The sequence below is a fragment of the Peromyscus eremicus genome, chromosome 5 (assembly GCF_949786415.1).
Source record: "Peromyscus eremicus chromosome 5, PerEre_H2_v1, whole genome shotgun sequence".
Taxonomy (NCBI): Eukaryota; Metazoa; Chordata; class Mammalia; order Rodentia; family Cricetidae; genus Peromyscus; species Peromyscus eremicus.
The window spans coordinates 32,028,504-32,045,334 of record NC_081420.1 but is presented as its reverse complement, the minus strand read 5'-3'; the positions used below and the strand labels follow the sequence as shown (position 1 = coordinate 32,045,334).

At 42.1% G+C, this 16,831-nt stretch overlaps 1 protein-coding gene across 3 annotated transcripts in view; it reads right to left on the bottom strand.

The window, feature by feature from the left end:
• Exoc2 (exocyst complex component 2) overlaps positions 1 to 16,831 on the bottom strand; it is a 137,722-nt gene that overhangs the window by 74,746 nt on the left and 46,145 nt on the right. For all 3 annotated transcript variants that reach the window (XR_009379308.1, XM_059263224.1, XM_059263225.1), the window contains exons 11-12: positions 6,773 to 6,898; positions 3,272 to 3,396 (exon numbers count right to left, since the gene is read on the bottom strand). Coding sequence is in view for 2 of the 3 variants with exons in the window: in XM_059263224.1 (XP_059119207.1) it covers positions 3,272 to 3,396; positions 6,773 to 6,898 (251 nt within the window). In the remaining variant the exon portion in view is untranslated. The remainder of the gene's footprint in view (positions 1 to 3,271; positions 3,397 to 6,772; positions 6,899 to 16,831) is intronic.

Here is a 16,831-nt window from a genome sequence, read left to right as displayed (position 1 = left end):
CCATGTCTGAGTCCATGGCTCTTTTGCAGCTTGGGTCTCAGCTGATGTCCCTGGCTCCTGCTGTCATCAAGGACCATGCTGATTCCAGGGGTCTGGACTTCCAACTGGGGCTGTGTTAGTGTCCAGGGACCACAATGCCACTGGGGCCACGCCAATCTGGGTGGCCTCTGCCACCACCTGGGGCCATGATGACATCCAGACCCGAGCTGCTGCCAAGGACCATGTCTGGAACCATGGTTGATCCCACCACAGCCACAGTCTGTGGTGAAGTCTGAGGTCTATGTTGCCACCAAAGGCCACATGGAAGCCTAGGCCTGTGGCCTTGTTGTCAGGGGGCCATGCTACTGCCTGAGTCATCCTGATCTGGAATGGCTGCCACTTCCACCTGGAACCAGTGTTGAACTGGGCAGAGCTACTTCCTAGGGCCACATCTGGGCCCGTGGTCCAGCTGCAGCTGGGGTTTGTGCTGATGTCTGTGGCCCGTGTAACGTCAGGGGGCCATAGGAACCATGAGTGATAAAATCAGAGGTCCATCATGAGTCGGCCCCACCCTTTGCTGGCCCAGGGAAAGCTGGCCCTGTCTCTCACTGGACACTGCAGCAAGACAGCTGGCCCTCTCTCTCATGAGAGAACTGACCCTTGCTCTTAGGAGAGATGGCCCCACCCTTCACCACAGGTGAGGGAGAACCACCCCTGATAGCATGGGTGTAGGGGAGCAGGCTCCGCCCCCTCACCTGACTGTGAGGTGGCCCCAGTGGCCCAGACTGACCGGCTCAGCTACCACCCAGGCCCACAGTCAAGCCTTGGGTTGGCCCACCCTAACATCTACTCCATCTAGGACCTGCTGGAGCTCATGAAGGGACCAGTCCTGTGAACCAATACCCACAGGATCACCATGACTCAGGCCATGGAATATCCCAGAGGAGTTCCATTGAGAACCCAGTGAGATGGTCTATCAGAAACCAGAAGCCTTGAACCAGACTAGTGACTCACTGCGATGAACATTTGCTAGTAAGCTGACTGGACAAAAGGGTAGACTATGTGACACACTGAGGGCCCCATGCCACCAGGACGGATGAAGAGGTGTTGGAAAAACAGGAAAGAAGGAGAGGCGAAGAGTTTGTTCTTGTTTTTGTTTGTTTGCCTGCCTGCTTTGTTTTGAGGTTTGTTGTTTTTTAATCTTCTTTTCAGGGAGCACTGCAGGAGTAGGAGGAGGACAGGGGGATGAAGAGGTAAGCTGAATTAGGGAACATGATGTGAAATTCCCAAAGAGTCAATAAGGAAATTACATTTAAAAAAATACTTCCCAACCAATTCAAGAGCACATTTATTTATCACAAACAAGTGGGCTTTACTCCAGAGGTCTGGAGATCATTAAATATACACAAATCAACTAATGTTATAAATTACATAATGGTCTCAAGGACAGAAATCACATGGTCATCTAGATAGACACAGAAAGGGCTTGACAAAATCCAGCATCCTTTCCTGTTAAAAGTCTTGAAAATTCCAGAGACATTCTTCAATAGAAAAACAAAATCTTAAAATTCATATGGCAGTAAAAAAGATCCCAGAGAGCCAAAGCAATCCTGAGTGAAGATAATACTGCTGGAAGTATAACCATCCCTGATTTCAAACTACACTGTAGAGCCACAGTCATAAAAACAGTACAACACTGGTTCAAAAACAGCCATGGAGGTCAACGGAAAATAACAGACGACCCAGATATAAGCCTACATACCTATAGCCACTTAATTTTTGACAAAGATAACAAACATACATTGGAGAAAGCACAGCATCTCCACAAATTGCACTAAGAAAATTCAATGCCTACAAGCAGATGAAACCTTATATCTCATCTGTATGGCTCAAGGACCTTAACATGAAACCTGACACTCTGAAACTGCTGGAGGAAAAAGAGGGAGCACACTTCAAAATAGGTATAGATAAAGTCTTTCTGAGTATGAATTCAATTGCTCAGGAAATAGGCTAGTAATTGTGCTGCTATCAACCTTGAGGAGAAAAGCTTCTCTCTGTAGTGGGCAGAGACTCATAATTGGTCAAAGTGCCAAGAATAAGTGACTGAACGCTCAGCCCTAAGCGGGCCACCTACAGAAGAAGCTGCAGAATGACTGAAGAGCCAGAGGCCAGGGAGAAGTGCTGGGATGTGGTGGGAGAAGTGCTGCCTTCTGGGCACGCCATGTCTGCTGCACTCATGAACTCACAGCAGCTGTGCTTACTCAACCATGACCTACACGAAGTCAAGCCCACAAAATTCAAGCAGGACAGGGTACAGCTCTCGAGGCCCCAACCCTACCCTAGGAGCTACTGACAGACATTGGTTGCTGAGGGAGAAAAACCATTTCTTTGGAGATATGTGTCCCGGAAGGTTACACCTGACCCTAGAGGATGTCCAGCTCCCATGTGCATAGACATCACACACTGGGCTCTGTGGGTGGTAGTGGGAGACAGGCAATCAGGGCTACTTGATAAAGCTGGGAGGGGGATGTTGTGGGCAACCAGGGTGAGTTAGAGGGAGAAAGGGTACAGATATGGTCAAAATACATTGTATACATATGTGAGATTCTCAAGGAATAAATTGAAAACATTACGTTAAAAAGATGCTCACTAAATGTTGACCCTGAAAGTGTACAGGTTTATAAAACGTACAAACAAAGTAAGGAACCAGACAATTTGTGATTACTAAGTTCTTTCCACTGGGAACTTAGATCTTTGGCCCAGCTCCAGGGTTCCTCCTTGTCTATGGTCATATATAACAACATCCACACAGTTTGGTCTGATTGGCACTCCACTCGATTCTGAATCTCTTAAACAACTTCTAGTCTTCTTTCTTTAGATGTGTACCTCATTTACCCTTCAGAACCACTTGCTGAGCCAGAGAACCTTGCTAGTCCCTGTTTACAGTAAGAAAACTACATTCCAGACAATCACATAACAAATTCAAGGTCACAGGGATTTATAATGCTTTTGATTAATCTTAAAAATGTGAAAATGGCTAATTTTTATAGGTTATGTTTTTATTTACTTGAAAGTTTCTTTTACAATAATTTTTTTAAATTTTAAAAAATATGTGAAAATCGATAAAGGTGTTAGACTTCTGAGTCTTGAAAAGAGAACCTCAAAACCTTAAGGTTTTTTTTTTTTTTTTTTTTTTTTTTTGGTTTCTCGAGACAGGGTTTCTCTGTGTAGCTTTGCGCAAAACCTTAAGTTTTAAGAGCAGCTCCACCTGCAGTCAGAAGTGTATACCTACCTCACTGAAAAGACTTCCATTAACATATGAAATCCAGAGTTTCCAGAAGTTAGGCAGCTGACTTAACACAAGCTTGGTTAATTTTTCAACAAATGCCACTCTGTGGGGAGTTTTGTACCTCCATGCTAAAGGATAAAAGAATAACACTATGAATACATATTTGAATCAGGAAGAAAAACCCACTGGGGCACAGTGACCCCACCCCCTTCCCTTCTTTCTGATGAGGAGGCATTTCCCTCAGCATCATACTGGCAATGGCAGGCACAGGGAGGGGTACAGCAGCTGCCAAGGCCTGGGAGGACAGTGCTTGACCCTTGTTCCTCTTTAAAAAGCCAAACATGGGGGCTGGATAGATGGCACAGAGGTTGAGAGCACTTTTCTGGCAGAGAACCAGGGTTCAACTCCCAACACTCCCATGGTGGTTCACAACTATCGGTAACTCCAGTTCCTGGGGATCTGACACCCTATTCTGACCTATAAGGGAACTGGGCATGCATGTGATGCAAAACACATAAAAGTGAAAAAAACCTCTAAAAATAAAACACTTAAAAGTCAATAAATAAAAGTCAAACCTTCAGTCAGCAAAGAAAAGGCCCAAGTTAAGGCCTGCTGACAATGATTAGAGACAAATCTAAACCTGCTGGAAGTTATCAGTAAACACCCTAGGTGGTGAAAATTCAGTCAAGAATCAGGAACACATTCAAGTGCCATCCCATAAAGAATAGCATCCCGTGACACAGAAGTATAAGATGAAAAGTATACTAAAACCTCAGTTAACGGTAGAAAACAAATGGAGAAATTCAGGAATACAGGCCATTTCCTGGTTCTCTTACCTTTAGCTATGAGATCATTGTGCCCTCTGCCTATGGGTTCCTCTCTGCCTCCCTGCTGCCTGCTGGCTGCTTCCTACACAGCCACAGGCAGGCCAGTACACAGCAGCCACCAGGGACACTCTAGGGTCCAGTCCTAACCCTTACTCAGCCTCTGAGTGTCCACTCACTCCACAGCCAAACCCAGGCTTCTTTACAAGATATCCCTAGGCAGGGCTGCCCTGTGGCTTTGTGTCAGAAATCTGTCTAGCTTGCATCGTACCGCAGGTCCTTCCATCCTAGGCAGAAAGAGTGAAGACAGACAGAGACAAAGAAACACCAGACAGAAAGCGCTGACATTTGAATTCCAGTGACGGAGGGGTGAGGCTGGTTTAGTTTTAAATGTTTACTACCGTCCTGACTTGATAATAAACCTCCAGAAAATAAGCTTTCAATGACAGACGTGGAAGGCTAACTCTTGCCCCTCCCCTACATGTTGGTGATAAAGAACCACTGTTACTGGTTTCATGTAACTCTTTGACAAATGCTTTCTATATATACAAGCAAATATAAATATGTTCTCATCACTCTCAAATGTCCTGTAATTATTTTTGAAACAAAGTTTGCTCTCTCTACTTCTCATTACTGGTTCCTGTAGTTCCATATTCATACAGAGAGCACTTCCTTTCTCTCTGAGATATAGACTATTTCATTTGAAATTTTCAAATTAATAAGCTTCCTTCTAACAGATAAGACTATCTTCCATGTTTTAGTTAAAACTGATGCTTTCACTAAAAGAAATCCTCTTCATTTAGCACATGTGCCAAAAGAATAAATCCCCCAAAACCACTGGTTCAAAAAGCACAGCTACAGGGAACGTTGAGAAGGGACTGCATTGCCTGTGAAGGGTGTCTGCCCACTTGCAGAAGAAACAGGAAAGCAGCAGCTTTGTGATATTCTCACCAACAAGCCCCCAAACCCAAGACAAAACATAACAAGATCCCCAGGGGCTTTGTGGGGCTGAAGTATTAAATGCCTTTAAAACTGTTATTGCCATGAATGCGAGCACAGACCTGCATATGCTTAAGAACCACTGAGGCTTCCTTCTGCCAGCTTAGTGCCCCTGCATGCTTGACAGCATTTCTATATTGTGGGGGAAAGTTTTAAACTCATTTTCACGAGTAAAAGGTACAGTTCTTTATATCTAAGGGTACTGTAAACTTTGATTTGTTCCTCTAGTGAAAACCTAAAGACTATCTGTGAACTTATCAGACAGCTGTCCTGATCTATGTGGACTGTTGAATAACTGAGCAAACTCTGCCTTCAAACTTTCTAGAGCAGGCAAGTCTACCAAGAAGCAGATTTTATCGGACAACATGGCTATTTTCCCTAAAAGTAAATGATAACGCCAAACTATTTTACAGATGGCAGACAGCATGTTGCCTGGAATGCACAGGCCATGGCCAGGAGTGTCAGGGGTCCAAAACAAGAAAATCTTTGAAAGAAATTAATTTAAATCTGTTTTTAAATGATTTGTGTGAGTGTGTGTTTTGACTGCATGTATGTATGTGCATCATGGTGCCTGCTGCCCATAGGTATGAGACGAGGGCATTGGATCCCATGGAACTGGAGTTACAGATGGTTGTGAGCCACTATGTGGGTTCTGGGAACCACACCTGAGCCATCTGCAAGCACAGCAAGAGCTCTTAACTGCTGAGCAATCTCTCCAGCTCCCAAATTAAACTCTTTAAGCTGAAGCATTAAAGATTTGCTTGACCATAGCAGTTACGTGGTATTTTCTCCAAGAACAGTATTTCAAAGCACTGTGATTCTACCATGTAGCTCTCTGACCTCTGCTCTGCATTCCTACTGTGCAATACTAACCTGTCTCCTTATCTCATGTATTCTTTGCTGGGAAATAAATGAAGCAGCATGGGCAGAACCCAAGTCCCTGTGGTCACCGGAGCTGGCAGAGCTCTGAATGGTCTGACATGTCCCATGTACTCTACGCATGCATGTATACAGCGGGCAGTGCAGACATCTAATCACCCATACTCACACACGCTCCACACACAAGTCTCAAAGCAGCTGATCATAAAAAGCATTCTGTAGCACCAAAGAAAAAGAGGGAATCCTGATTTTTCTCACTGACTTAAAAACAAACAAAATAGGGGCCGGGATAAAACAAACAAACAAAAAACACAAGAGAAAAAAAAAAGAGAGAGAGAGAGTAAACTCAGCTCCTTTCTTAAATCTAGTAGTAAGTATTGTAACTGAAACCATTTTAAGATGGGAAAATGACTTAACAATTAGTGTGTAAAAACAGCAAACGGATTCCAAAAGCTTAATTCACTGGATCTTTTACAGCAGATTAGTGGGTAAATCATTGTCCCAGTTCACGGCAGTGGCAGAGGCTGACGCAGAGGCTGGACAGTGCTGTCAGACACTCTGGAGTGCTAGAAGGGCTGCAAGTACTTAGCACACTGTTGCTCAGTCACCCGGGCCTGTACCCAAGCAGTGTGGTTCCAGGGCCCACCCCATGCAGCAGGGGGGAACTCAAGAGTACCATATTCTCCTTCACCTTTTTACCACCTGCCAATTTTCTTAAGTATGAAATGGAGTCTTCTTTACCACATCCCCTCGGAGGTGTACAAATATGAATGATCACGTAGAGGTAGGGGTGATAACTTACTGTCATCCCGACCGGACTGAAAGCTGCTACCTCTCTTCAGTGATGCAGTCTGGCTGAGATGACCCAACACCGAGGGGCGTACATCATTATCCAGGTCCAGCATGGGGCTGTGCGGGCCTGGGTTACCTAGAAGAGAGAATGGTATTACCTATTACTGTGTGGTTTGATCGAATGTAGAGCTTCTTCAAGTCTATTTCTTGCTTAACCATTGCACTCTTTTAAATACAGAATTTAAATAAAATTTTCTCCAAATGGCTTTTGCTTTTTTTAATTTCTTATGGTGCTGAGGACTGAGTTCAGAGCCTCATTTAAGAGTTCTGCCACCGAGCTATGTATAGCCCTCAACAGATCTACAGAGTCATTCCATTATGACACACGAGGAAACTCAATCCACCATTCTAGCTTAAAACAAAGTTCTAAGAGACATCTTGGTGCAGTTAATGCATAATTTAATGATGAATGCAGCAACGTGATATGCCACGTTTTGGTGATACTCATGGAGACCTGTCCTTTACTAAACAGAAATGGAGGAGTGGATGGGGGAATGTGGGAACAGAAAAGGGGTGGGGGGAGAGACTGGGAGTAGAGGAGGGAGGGGAAATTGCAGCCGGGATGTAAAATTAATTAATTAATTAATTTTTAAAAAAGAATGAATACAGCAAAATTAGATGTGGCTACACTACAAATGTAGACATTAAGAAGCCAACTTCTACAAAATAAGACCCAGGCTTAGAAAGGAAAATACCAGCTTCTGGCCCTTGTTTCTCATACTGCTGCACACATACATATTTACAACATAAATGCCACAACTGTGTGATGGTTGCTATTAACTGTCAGGATCTGGAATGGCCTTGTAGGTGAGTCTCCTCCATAGCCACGAGGGATTGTGTTGACTGGGTTAACAGAGATGGGAGGACCCATGCTAAAGTGGGCAGCACCATGCTCTAAGTTGGGTCCTAGATTGTATGGGATGCTAGGTGAGCACAAGCACTCCTTGCTCTCTGCTTCCTGACTGTGGACAGAATCTGCTGCCAGCATCTCACCACCATGGACTGATCAGGAGTAAACCTTTGTCCCTGAGAGCTGCCTATGCACAGCGTTTTGGAATGGCAACAGCAAAAGGAGTTAAGGCAGATAGAACGGAACAACTTATACTTGATTCCTTTCCACAGTAAATAGAAAAATCTATGTGGAACTTTTCATGATTTATGACATTTTACATTGTAGTTTACACAGTCTTCATTGTTACTAATTATGGAATTCAAGAAATGTCAAAACATGAATTTTCTGATGTACCAGAAAAATATAAAGGGGCTTAAACTTAGTAACATATTAAAAATACCTGAAAATTCCTAATGTTTATAAACATGGATATTAAAAACTTCACAAAATGCATTTATTTTATAAATATATGTTGCACATTACTTTTATAGGATCTGAGGCTATATATTTATTATTAAGAAGGAAACATTTCCAGGTCTCATGAAAATAAATTATCTACATTCCTACAAATATTGCAATTACCATTGCTTAAGTGGATCCTCAGAAATTTTTCTTCTCTGTAACTGGTATTTTAACTTAAATGGTTTTCTATTATTTGGAGTTTAAGCAAGGCTTGACTTTTGAAACTTAAAGATTGGTTTATCATTTCTTTAATAACAGAATCTGCATTAGGGATATTCTGTTGCACCAGAAAGCACTTCATCGGTGCTCTGTTGGCTACACAGGAAAGACTTTCTTAACTGGTCACTAGCATTACCAGTAAGGGTAACTCAGAGAAGTTAGATGAAACAGCATGTGCCCAGCAGGTCCAACTGGTACCTGGAACATCTTTGTAAGCGCTGTGTGAGTTGAATAACCAGAAGGTGGCGCTGCAGGGCTGCACACAAGCTTTAAACCCTCCAACTAAGTAGTGGGCACTAACCAAGGAATGAGTTTCTTTCCCCAAGGTTTAGTTTCTTTCCTCTGACAAAAGAAAGGTCTCACAGTGTGCTACAGGAAACTAGAAGGGTTATGCTTTTGGGGGGAAATTTATTCAAACATTTATTTAAAACAAACCATTTATCACAAACTGTATCACGTTAAAAATCAAAAAGCCTTGCAGATTCTGACAGTTCTTTTGAAGCTTCAGTTACAGGATTCAATACTTTTATTTCTCAATGATTACAAATATGAAGTTAGTTTGACAGTGAGTATTCCTATAAGAAAATGAAGAACAAAAGAAACACATTTGTTTTAACTATAAAATCAGCAAAAGACTTTAAAATAATTCAGAAAAAGTTAGCCTTTTTCCCCTTGATTGTTTTTACCTTAAAATACAAGTACCTCATGATGGGATTGAAATAACTGTTCATGACACAAAGTCTATACAACTGGGACTGGAGAGAGGACTCAGTGGTTAAGTGCACTTGCGGCTCTAGCAGACCACCTAAGCTCAGCTCCCAGCATCCACATGGGACCAGTTCCAGGGGAGTCTTTTGGCCTCCTAGACACTGGCATGTATGTGCACAGACTCACACACAGACTCACATACATAGACATAATTGAAAATGAAGCAACTGTTTAAAGCACATGCAACTGAAGACGATGTCACTTTGTATATTTTCTTTGATACTTCACAGACCTGGCCACTGGGAATCAGTCGAGGAGAATGGTCTCCAGTGCCACTCAAGTTTAGGCTTTCGTTAGAGTATTTGCACTGGGCCCTTCTGTAGGTGAGAGGGAACAAAGTTTTGTAATGCCATGTTTGGCCCTGTTCTTTTCAAAATAATATTAAATTAACATGAATTTTGACCAATTGTTTTCTTGGACATAAATTTTCTTAGAAAACAAACTCTTATGATTTATGCTGAATAGAATTGGGGGGGTTTACTGGCAGTACAGGGGATTAGGACTGTTTCCACTTAACCTCTGAGCTACATCTCTAGCACATGGGAAACTTTAAAAGCCTCATCATCAAATATGAGGCTATTACATTTATTTAATAACTGTCCCCCCACATTAGGAACAGGGGCAGGAATTCATGTGAAGAAGAAGTTATATGGATATTAGTAGCCGATCAGTGTGTTAAAAAATGGAGCTACAAAGATTAATGCTTTAACAATGCAACCATGAAACTATTCCACCTCTAAAATATGATTTTATGATTCAGAGTTTCAATTGCATCATTTGTATGAACAAAATGGAAAATATACTTTTTTTGCTCCCCAGCTCTACAATTTGGGGCTTGATCAGCAGTGTTATATGATTATAAAGTTTGCACATGAGCACAGATGCAAACTATGCCCCGAATGAATGAATGAATGAATGAGTGAATGAATGAATGAGGTCACCTCCCTGCCCTGAGATCTGTGGAATCTATCTACTGAAGAACTACCATGTAGAGATGACTCTGGAGATAACAGAGCCCTGCAGCACAAGTCATGAACACAGTGCTTCCTTCTAACAGTTTGTGTGGCGCAGGCAACAATACCGACACAATTCTAGAAGGAAACCTCAGCATCTAGCTGCATCCCCAGCGTCCACAAACTAGTGTCTAATTTATAGTTTTGTCAAATGTCTGAAAGAAAAAGACCTTTAAAGATACTTTACATAAACACATGTACAGTGACATTTCTTCATTGCTGACAATCAAAAGTTGGTGTCTTATTTTTCCAGTTAAAATTTCTATAATTTGTGGAAGCAACATCCTTAAAAAAGAATGCTTTTCTTTATATGTTTCTTTCTTCTAATTTGAAGCATGCAGATATAAACAATTTGAAACAAACATTAAATCTGGAAAGTATTTTTGAAATAATATAAACACAGAACAGAACTCTTGTTTTACTATGAGAAAACGAGTTGGAAATTTGTATTTAGAAGTAGCAGCTGGGCATGGTGGCTCACACCTTTAATCCCAGCACTAGGGAGGCAGAGGCAGGCGGATCTCAGTGAGTTTGAGACCAGCCTGGTCTACAGAGTTCCAGGACAGCCAGGGCTACACAGAGAAACCCTGTCTTGAAGGGGGGGAAAAAGTAGCAACACACATTACTTTCCCAGGAACACTAAAGGCAGTCAGTCTCAGTCACGTGACAATTTTTCACAATTTTCTATGTATTTGAAACACTTTATTTTTGCAAACTGGAATTTCTACTAGATAAAAGCTCTTCAGCTTTTAATTGTTTTAAAAAGAGCTCTTGTGAAGCTCGCAAACGTAACGTGTGAACTTCTATCCATCAGTTTCAAAACAGTGATGAGGACTTTCTGAAGACTATAAAAAAGAAAGCCTCCAAAGGCTTCCGGGAAACCTTAACATGCGTCATATATCCTGATTACCATGTATCAAATTTTAAAAAGCAAGGATTTAACGATTTTAAATGCAAATATTGGTTAAAATTGTTTTACAAGCTCTATACATAAACAGCGTGAAGGGCAAAAGAGTACTTAATGCAAGCATGCAGATGTGGAGTCAGGTGAATACTTTCACTGTATTTTCATGCCTCATGCCTCCTGTGGCAAGTTTCTCACAGTCTACAATAGTGGGGGAACAGTGATCCACAGCCCCAGACTCAGGAGGGCAGCCTACTTCCTCACCACCCTTAAACACCTTTGAACACATTTTCCTGTGCACAGCGGGCCCTTGTCCTGTGCTGTGGCCCGACCACCCACTGTTGCTTGTTGACCAAACATGTAGGGCCAGGAGCCTCCAGGCAGAGGCAGGATAGGATTCCTTTCAAGCATCACACAGAGGAATTTCAATGCCAAGGCTGGGTGGGGGTGGGTGTATCAAGGCAAAATTACAAATTCCTCACGAATTAGACCTGTGTCAACAGATAAAAATGCTCTTTGATCTTCTGACTCTATATATATGAAGCTCCAACAGAGAGATTTCCTCAATTTAAAGGGAATAATTTAATCCAAATTAACCCAAGGGAGTCACGGTCACCACACATCTACCTCACTCACAGTGGGGCTTCCCAGTCTGGTTCTAGACCCTGTTTCTGGTATGTGTTTCACCATCATCCAAAACAACAGTTTAGAAAAGGAGATGCATTTTGAAAACAAAATTAAAGATGTCAACACTCAACACACTAGTACAGCTAACTGGCCAGTTACACAGTTTGTAATAAGGCAGGTATAGCAATAACCAACAAGGATTATTTGTGCTTTTATTAAGATCTTATACTTTACAGCAGTTATAAGTAGATTATATAGAGAAAATTGCTTATATTATGCAAGCCAAAGAATTATAAAAATGACAGAATACAGAATAAAAGCACTTGCAGTAGTCACCATTTTAAAATTACCAAGTAATTTGTACACATTTTGAACTGATGTGTACTTGGTGTTTAGAGTTAAACTTAATTACTATTAGAAAGGACGGGATTAGTTAGGCATAAAGCAGCTCTCACTGCAAGAAGTCTTCCAGCTATATAGTAAACCACAGAGAGCCAGCTGCTGGGGCACCCCATGGAAAGGTGCTCTTACAACCAGAGAACATGCTCCAGCTGTTCCCTATGGCATGCAGAAATTCTCACCTCACTGTGCAGACCCAGAATGCCAAAGGCAAACCAATTCTTAAAGTCTTTACCACTTTTTTAAAAAAGTGTCGAAATTACTGGCACTAATTATTGGTCTCAATTTTTATTTGAAATATAAAATTGTCATTGAGCTCATTAGTTTTTGTTTGTTTGTTTGTTTGTTTTAAATTTTTATTTTGCAATACAATTCAGTTCCACACATCAGCCACAGATTACCTCGTTCTCCCCCCTCCCGCCCCCTTCACCTTCCCCCCAGCCCGGCAAATAGCCAAGCACAGAGCTCATTAGTTTTTTGTCAGCTTAATACAAGTTAGAGTTATCTGGGAAGAGGAACCTTAATTGAGAAAATACCTCCATCACATTGGTCTGTAGGCTACTCTGTGCAGAATTCTCTGATTAATGATTGCTGTGGGAGGACCCAGGATACTGTGGGGAATGCCACCTCTGGGCAGTGGTCTTGGGTGCTTTAGGAAAGCAAGCAGAGCAAGCCAGGAAACAACATTCCTCCATGGCTTCTGCTTTAGCTCTTGCCTCCATGGTTCCCGCCTCTGCCCTGCTGACTTCCTGCCTGATTTCTCAATGATGGACTATAGTCTGTAAGCTGAAATAAACCCTTCCCTCTACTACAAGCTGCTTTTGGTCAGTGTTTTTTACAGCAACAGAAAAGTAAACTAAGATAGTCATCAAATTATATATATTGTGTTAAAAAGTGACTATGTCACTTTCAGACAAAAGTGGCAATTTCTAACGTGGGCATTCTGAATCCAATTCATGATGCTCTTCCTTCTGAAAAAAGGACAGAGGAGAATGGAAATGCTTGCCCTCTCCTGGCTGGGGAGAAGACTGCTTTGGGCTCAGCACCTCCCATGCTTCCCTTTCCTGCATCCACTTTATCCTGCGTGTCCCTACAGAGCTCCCAGATTTAAAGCAGGTACCAAATCCTGCTAAACATTCCCTCTTCTAAAGCCAAATTAAACACACTGTTATCACTCAGGGGATGCTATGGCAACCACTAAGGAGAAAAATCACTTTCCTTCAATCTCCAGGAAATGAACTCCATAACGAACCCTCCTATGCATAACCACATTACAACTTTCAAATAAAAAGTATTTTATTAAAATATTTAATATGTGTACAACATATATCTACTGCCTTAAGTAAGGAAATATTTTTTTATAATTCTAAAGAAAATTGAATGAAGCTAACGATTTCCTAATGGGGACTGCAATTTAATCTAATACAAGGAAACCAACCTATTCTTCCATTAGGACAATATCAGAATTGTATTACTAGCCCCATGATTTAAAGGGTTTATATATAAAATGTGTATATAAGGTTAACTGTTATATTTTAGATAAATATCAATAAAAGCATAGTTGAGTTATACTGTATAAATACAATCAGCTTCAGCTGAAAATGGAACCTTTTATATCTTAAGATTCTTGGAGAAACAAGTATTTTTAGTTTTTTCAGCGAGTATTTAACATGTTTGAAATCATTAAAATCTTATTTTGTTGGCTGGTTGGTTTCCAGTGCTGGGCATCAAACCCTGGGCCTTGAGCACTGGCGTCTTGAGCCACTTCTGAGAGCAATGCCTACAGCCCACACACCACTGTGAATACTAAGAAAAGGCTACTCAGGTGTGACATGCGCCTCCAAGTCTTCAAAGAACCTTAGCCATGTCTGAATGTTCCTTCCTTCTGTTGTGTGTCTATTTTTAAGAACTCGTTGCTTACGTAAGCTCTGGCTCCTCTTCTAAATGTCCCTCACTGAGCCCTAATTCTAGGAAGTCCTTCTGGAAGTCCTCATCAGAGCACAGATTCCAAGATGCCAGAGCAAGCTGATGGCCTTTCCCCCAGTTTACCAGACAGCCAGCTGCTCTGAAGAGTTAAAACCAGCCATTTTAGGAACAAAGAAAAAGACACCTTTGAAGACCACCTTTCAAAGTCCGTTTGAGAATTCCAGCAGGGGGTTAACCAAAGGCTTTTCCTGCCAGGAAACCTTAAGACATACTCTAATTTTGGACCTGTTTCATAGGAATTCCTAGAGACCAATCCTTATGCAGTGGAAAAAGTTTAACATGTGCAATGTTCAGAATACTGGGTGCTTTACACTTAGGGCACCGGAAGCAGGATGGTCACTCAGTTCAGGCTGGAAAAACACAGTACTCAAACCCCCTATCTGCATTTAAACTTTCAAAATAGGGTTTTACAATGTAAACAAATCACCAAATTTTGAGAAAACTAAAAATACTGAAGTTTCTCCGACATAAAACATTGGTTTATCCCCTGACACTTTTCCTCAATAGAGAAAAGTCCAAAGATCACACTTCAGGGCCAGGACTGGGGTGAGTGAGGGGGAATGAGAGGGGAGAGGGAGGGGAGGGGATCTGGGGTGCCAGCTCTGGGAGGAAGTCAGTAAGCCCTCTCACTGACTCTGTATCCTTGTCTTCCTTTGATAAGCAACATCTGCCAGGGCAACTGCAACACTAATACTGTTACTAATACAGTAACAACTGAAGTCCTCAGGAGGGCCTACCCCAGTCCTCAATACAGGTCACTGTCAAAAAGACACCAAGAACTCTTTCCCTGCTTTTAATATTCAGTCTATCCATGCAAACTGGGTTTTATTTCACAAACTGTCTCAGTTCTTAGCCACTGTTTTGTCGGGGTTTAAACATCTGGGTCCATTTCTCTTCTCCAGAGTTGTTAGAGTCTAAGTGCAGTGACAGTAACAGGAAGCCTGAAGACCCCATGTTTTTAGATTGAAAGACGCGCTTTCATTCTGAAATGAGGTTGCTGAAGATACCTTTGAAAACCATGCCACTCTAGAGTTCTAGATGAAATACAGGCATTGTATTCTAGTATCTGACAGTATCTGACAGCTGGAATACTAATCACCTTCCCACATGTAGGAGCCTTCAACAGACAGCTACAATCAATACCACCAAGCTCACATCTGCCAGGCAATCAGGTACTCTGTCTCTGACACATCAATCAAGCCACAAGTGCCACCAGGTAAGCTGATGGCACTGCTTATTTCCACCCCTGCCACCCCCAAGTCCTACAGCGCAAGAGGGAAAAGAAGAGGCATCCTGCTCAGATCCAACTACTACTTCCGGGCCCCTTCTAGCATCACCTTCATCTTCTCCAGAGTGTCAACTCAGAGCAATTACTTATACGAAGAAAATCACTTCCGAGATTACTAAATAGTACTGTACAACCTTTCTTTAATCCAATCCACCTAGGACAGAAAATGAGCACCAAAACCCACAGCAAGCGAAGCGGCTCATCTAGCTTGGGAGGTTTCAGCACAGGTCTTCCTACATGGCCCACGGCCAGCTTGCCTTCCCACCAGAGAAATCCAGTGTGCTGGAATACTTGCTGCAACAGTGCAGACCAGGGAGATGAGGAGTGATGTGTTGTGATTCACAGGCCTGGCAAGGGCATGAGACAAAGACATTATCTGGACATGCGCTCCTTCTTCCCATCTTCGCTGTACAGAGAAGGTATGTCTGTCATGGGCTCCTGTGACACCTCCTCACAAAGGAAATGGACCTGCTGTCAGCCACTGCTACACATCCCTCTAGTTTCCTCCAAATCCACCACATCACCATTAGGATGACTGATGGAGGACCCACATACTCAGTGGACCTTCTTCCATTCTGCCTTACATTACAGCACATTAATTAAGAAAAGTCTAAGTATCTGTTAAAGGAGTTCATCAACAAATATGAATTACATGAAAGAACAACTGTTTATTCCCTCTAAACTTAAGACATCCACCATCATTATACTGCCTGTCAAACTGTAAGTGTGCTAAAGGGGTAACATATTCGATGGCACATACACATAAAATGCTGACATGAAAACAACCATGTGCAAAGGATCAAAGCCAATGTATTTTCCCAGTGACGGTTCTTCTATGCCAGGAAACAAACTCCACTGTGTACAGGGCACAATTGCAAATACGTTTACAGAAGCATCAGTTAAAAAGTGATGGTATCCTTGCTTCTTGGCTTTTAGCTAAGATCAAGTGTAAAAAGGGATGGCATAAACACGTAGAAAGGGTACTGGAGAAAATCAAACTACTTGAAAATTAACAGATATTTGTCATTAGTAAGTCATAAGGATCAGGAATGGTGGCACACACCTGCAATTCCAGGACTCAGAAGGCTATGACCAGAGGATCACTGCAAGTTCTAGGCCAGCATGGGCTACATAAAAAGATCCTGTCTTGCCAGGCGGTGGTGGCGCACGCCTTTAATCCCAGCACTCGGGAGGCAGAGCCAGGAGGATCTCTCTGAGTTCGAGGCCAGCCTGGGCTACCAAGCAAGTTCCAGGAAAGGCGCAAAGCTACACAGGGAAACCCTGTCTCGAAAAAACCAAAAAAAAAAAAGATCCTGTCTCAAAACAAAACAAATAAACAAACAAGGAACCCCCAAATAGAAATAAATTACTGATATTTCAAGCACTGATATTGGTATTTTAATTTGAAAATTTTAAATATCCCTTACCTCTGAAAAATTTACAGATAATTA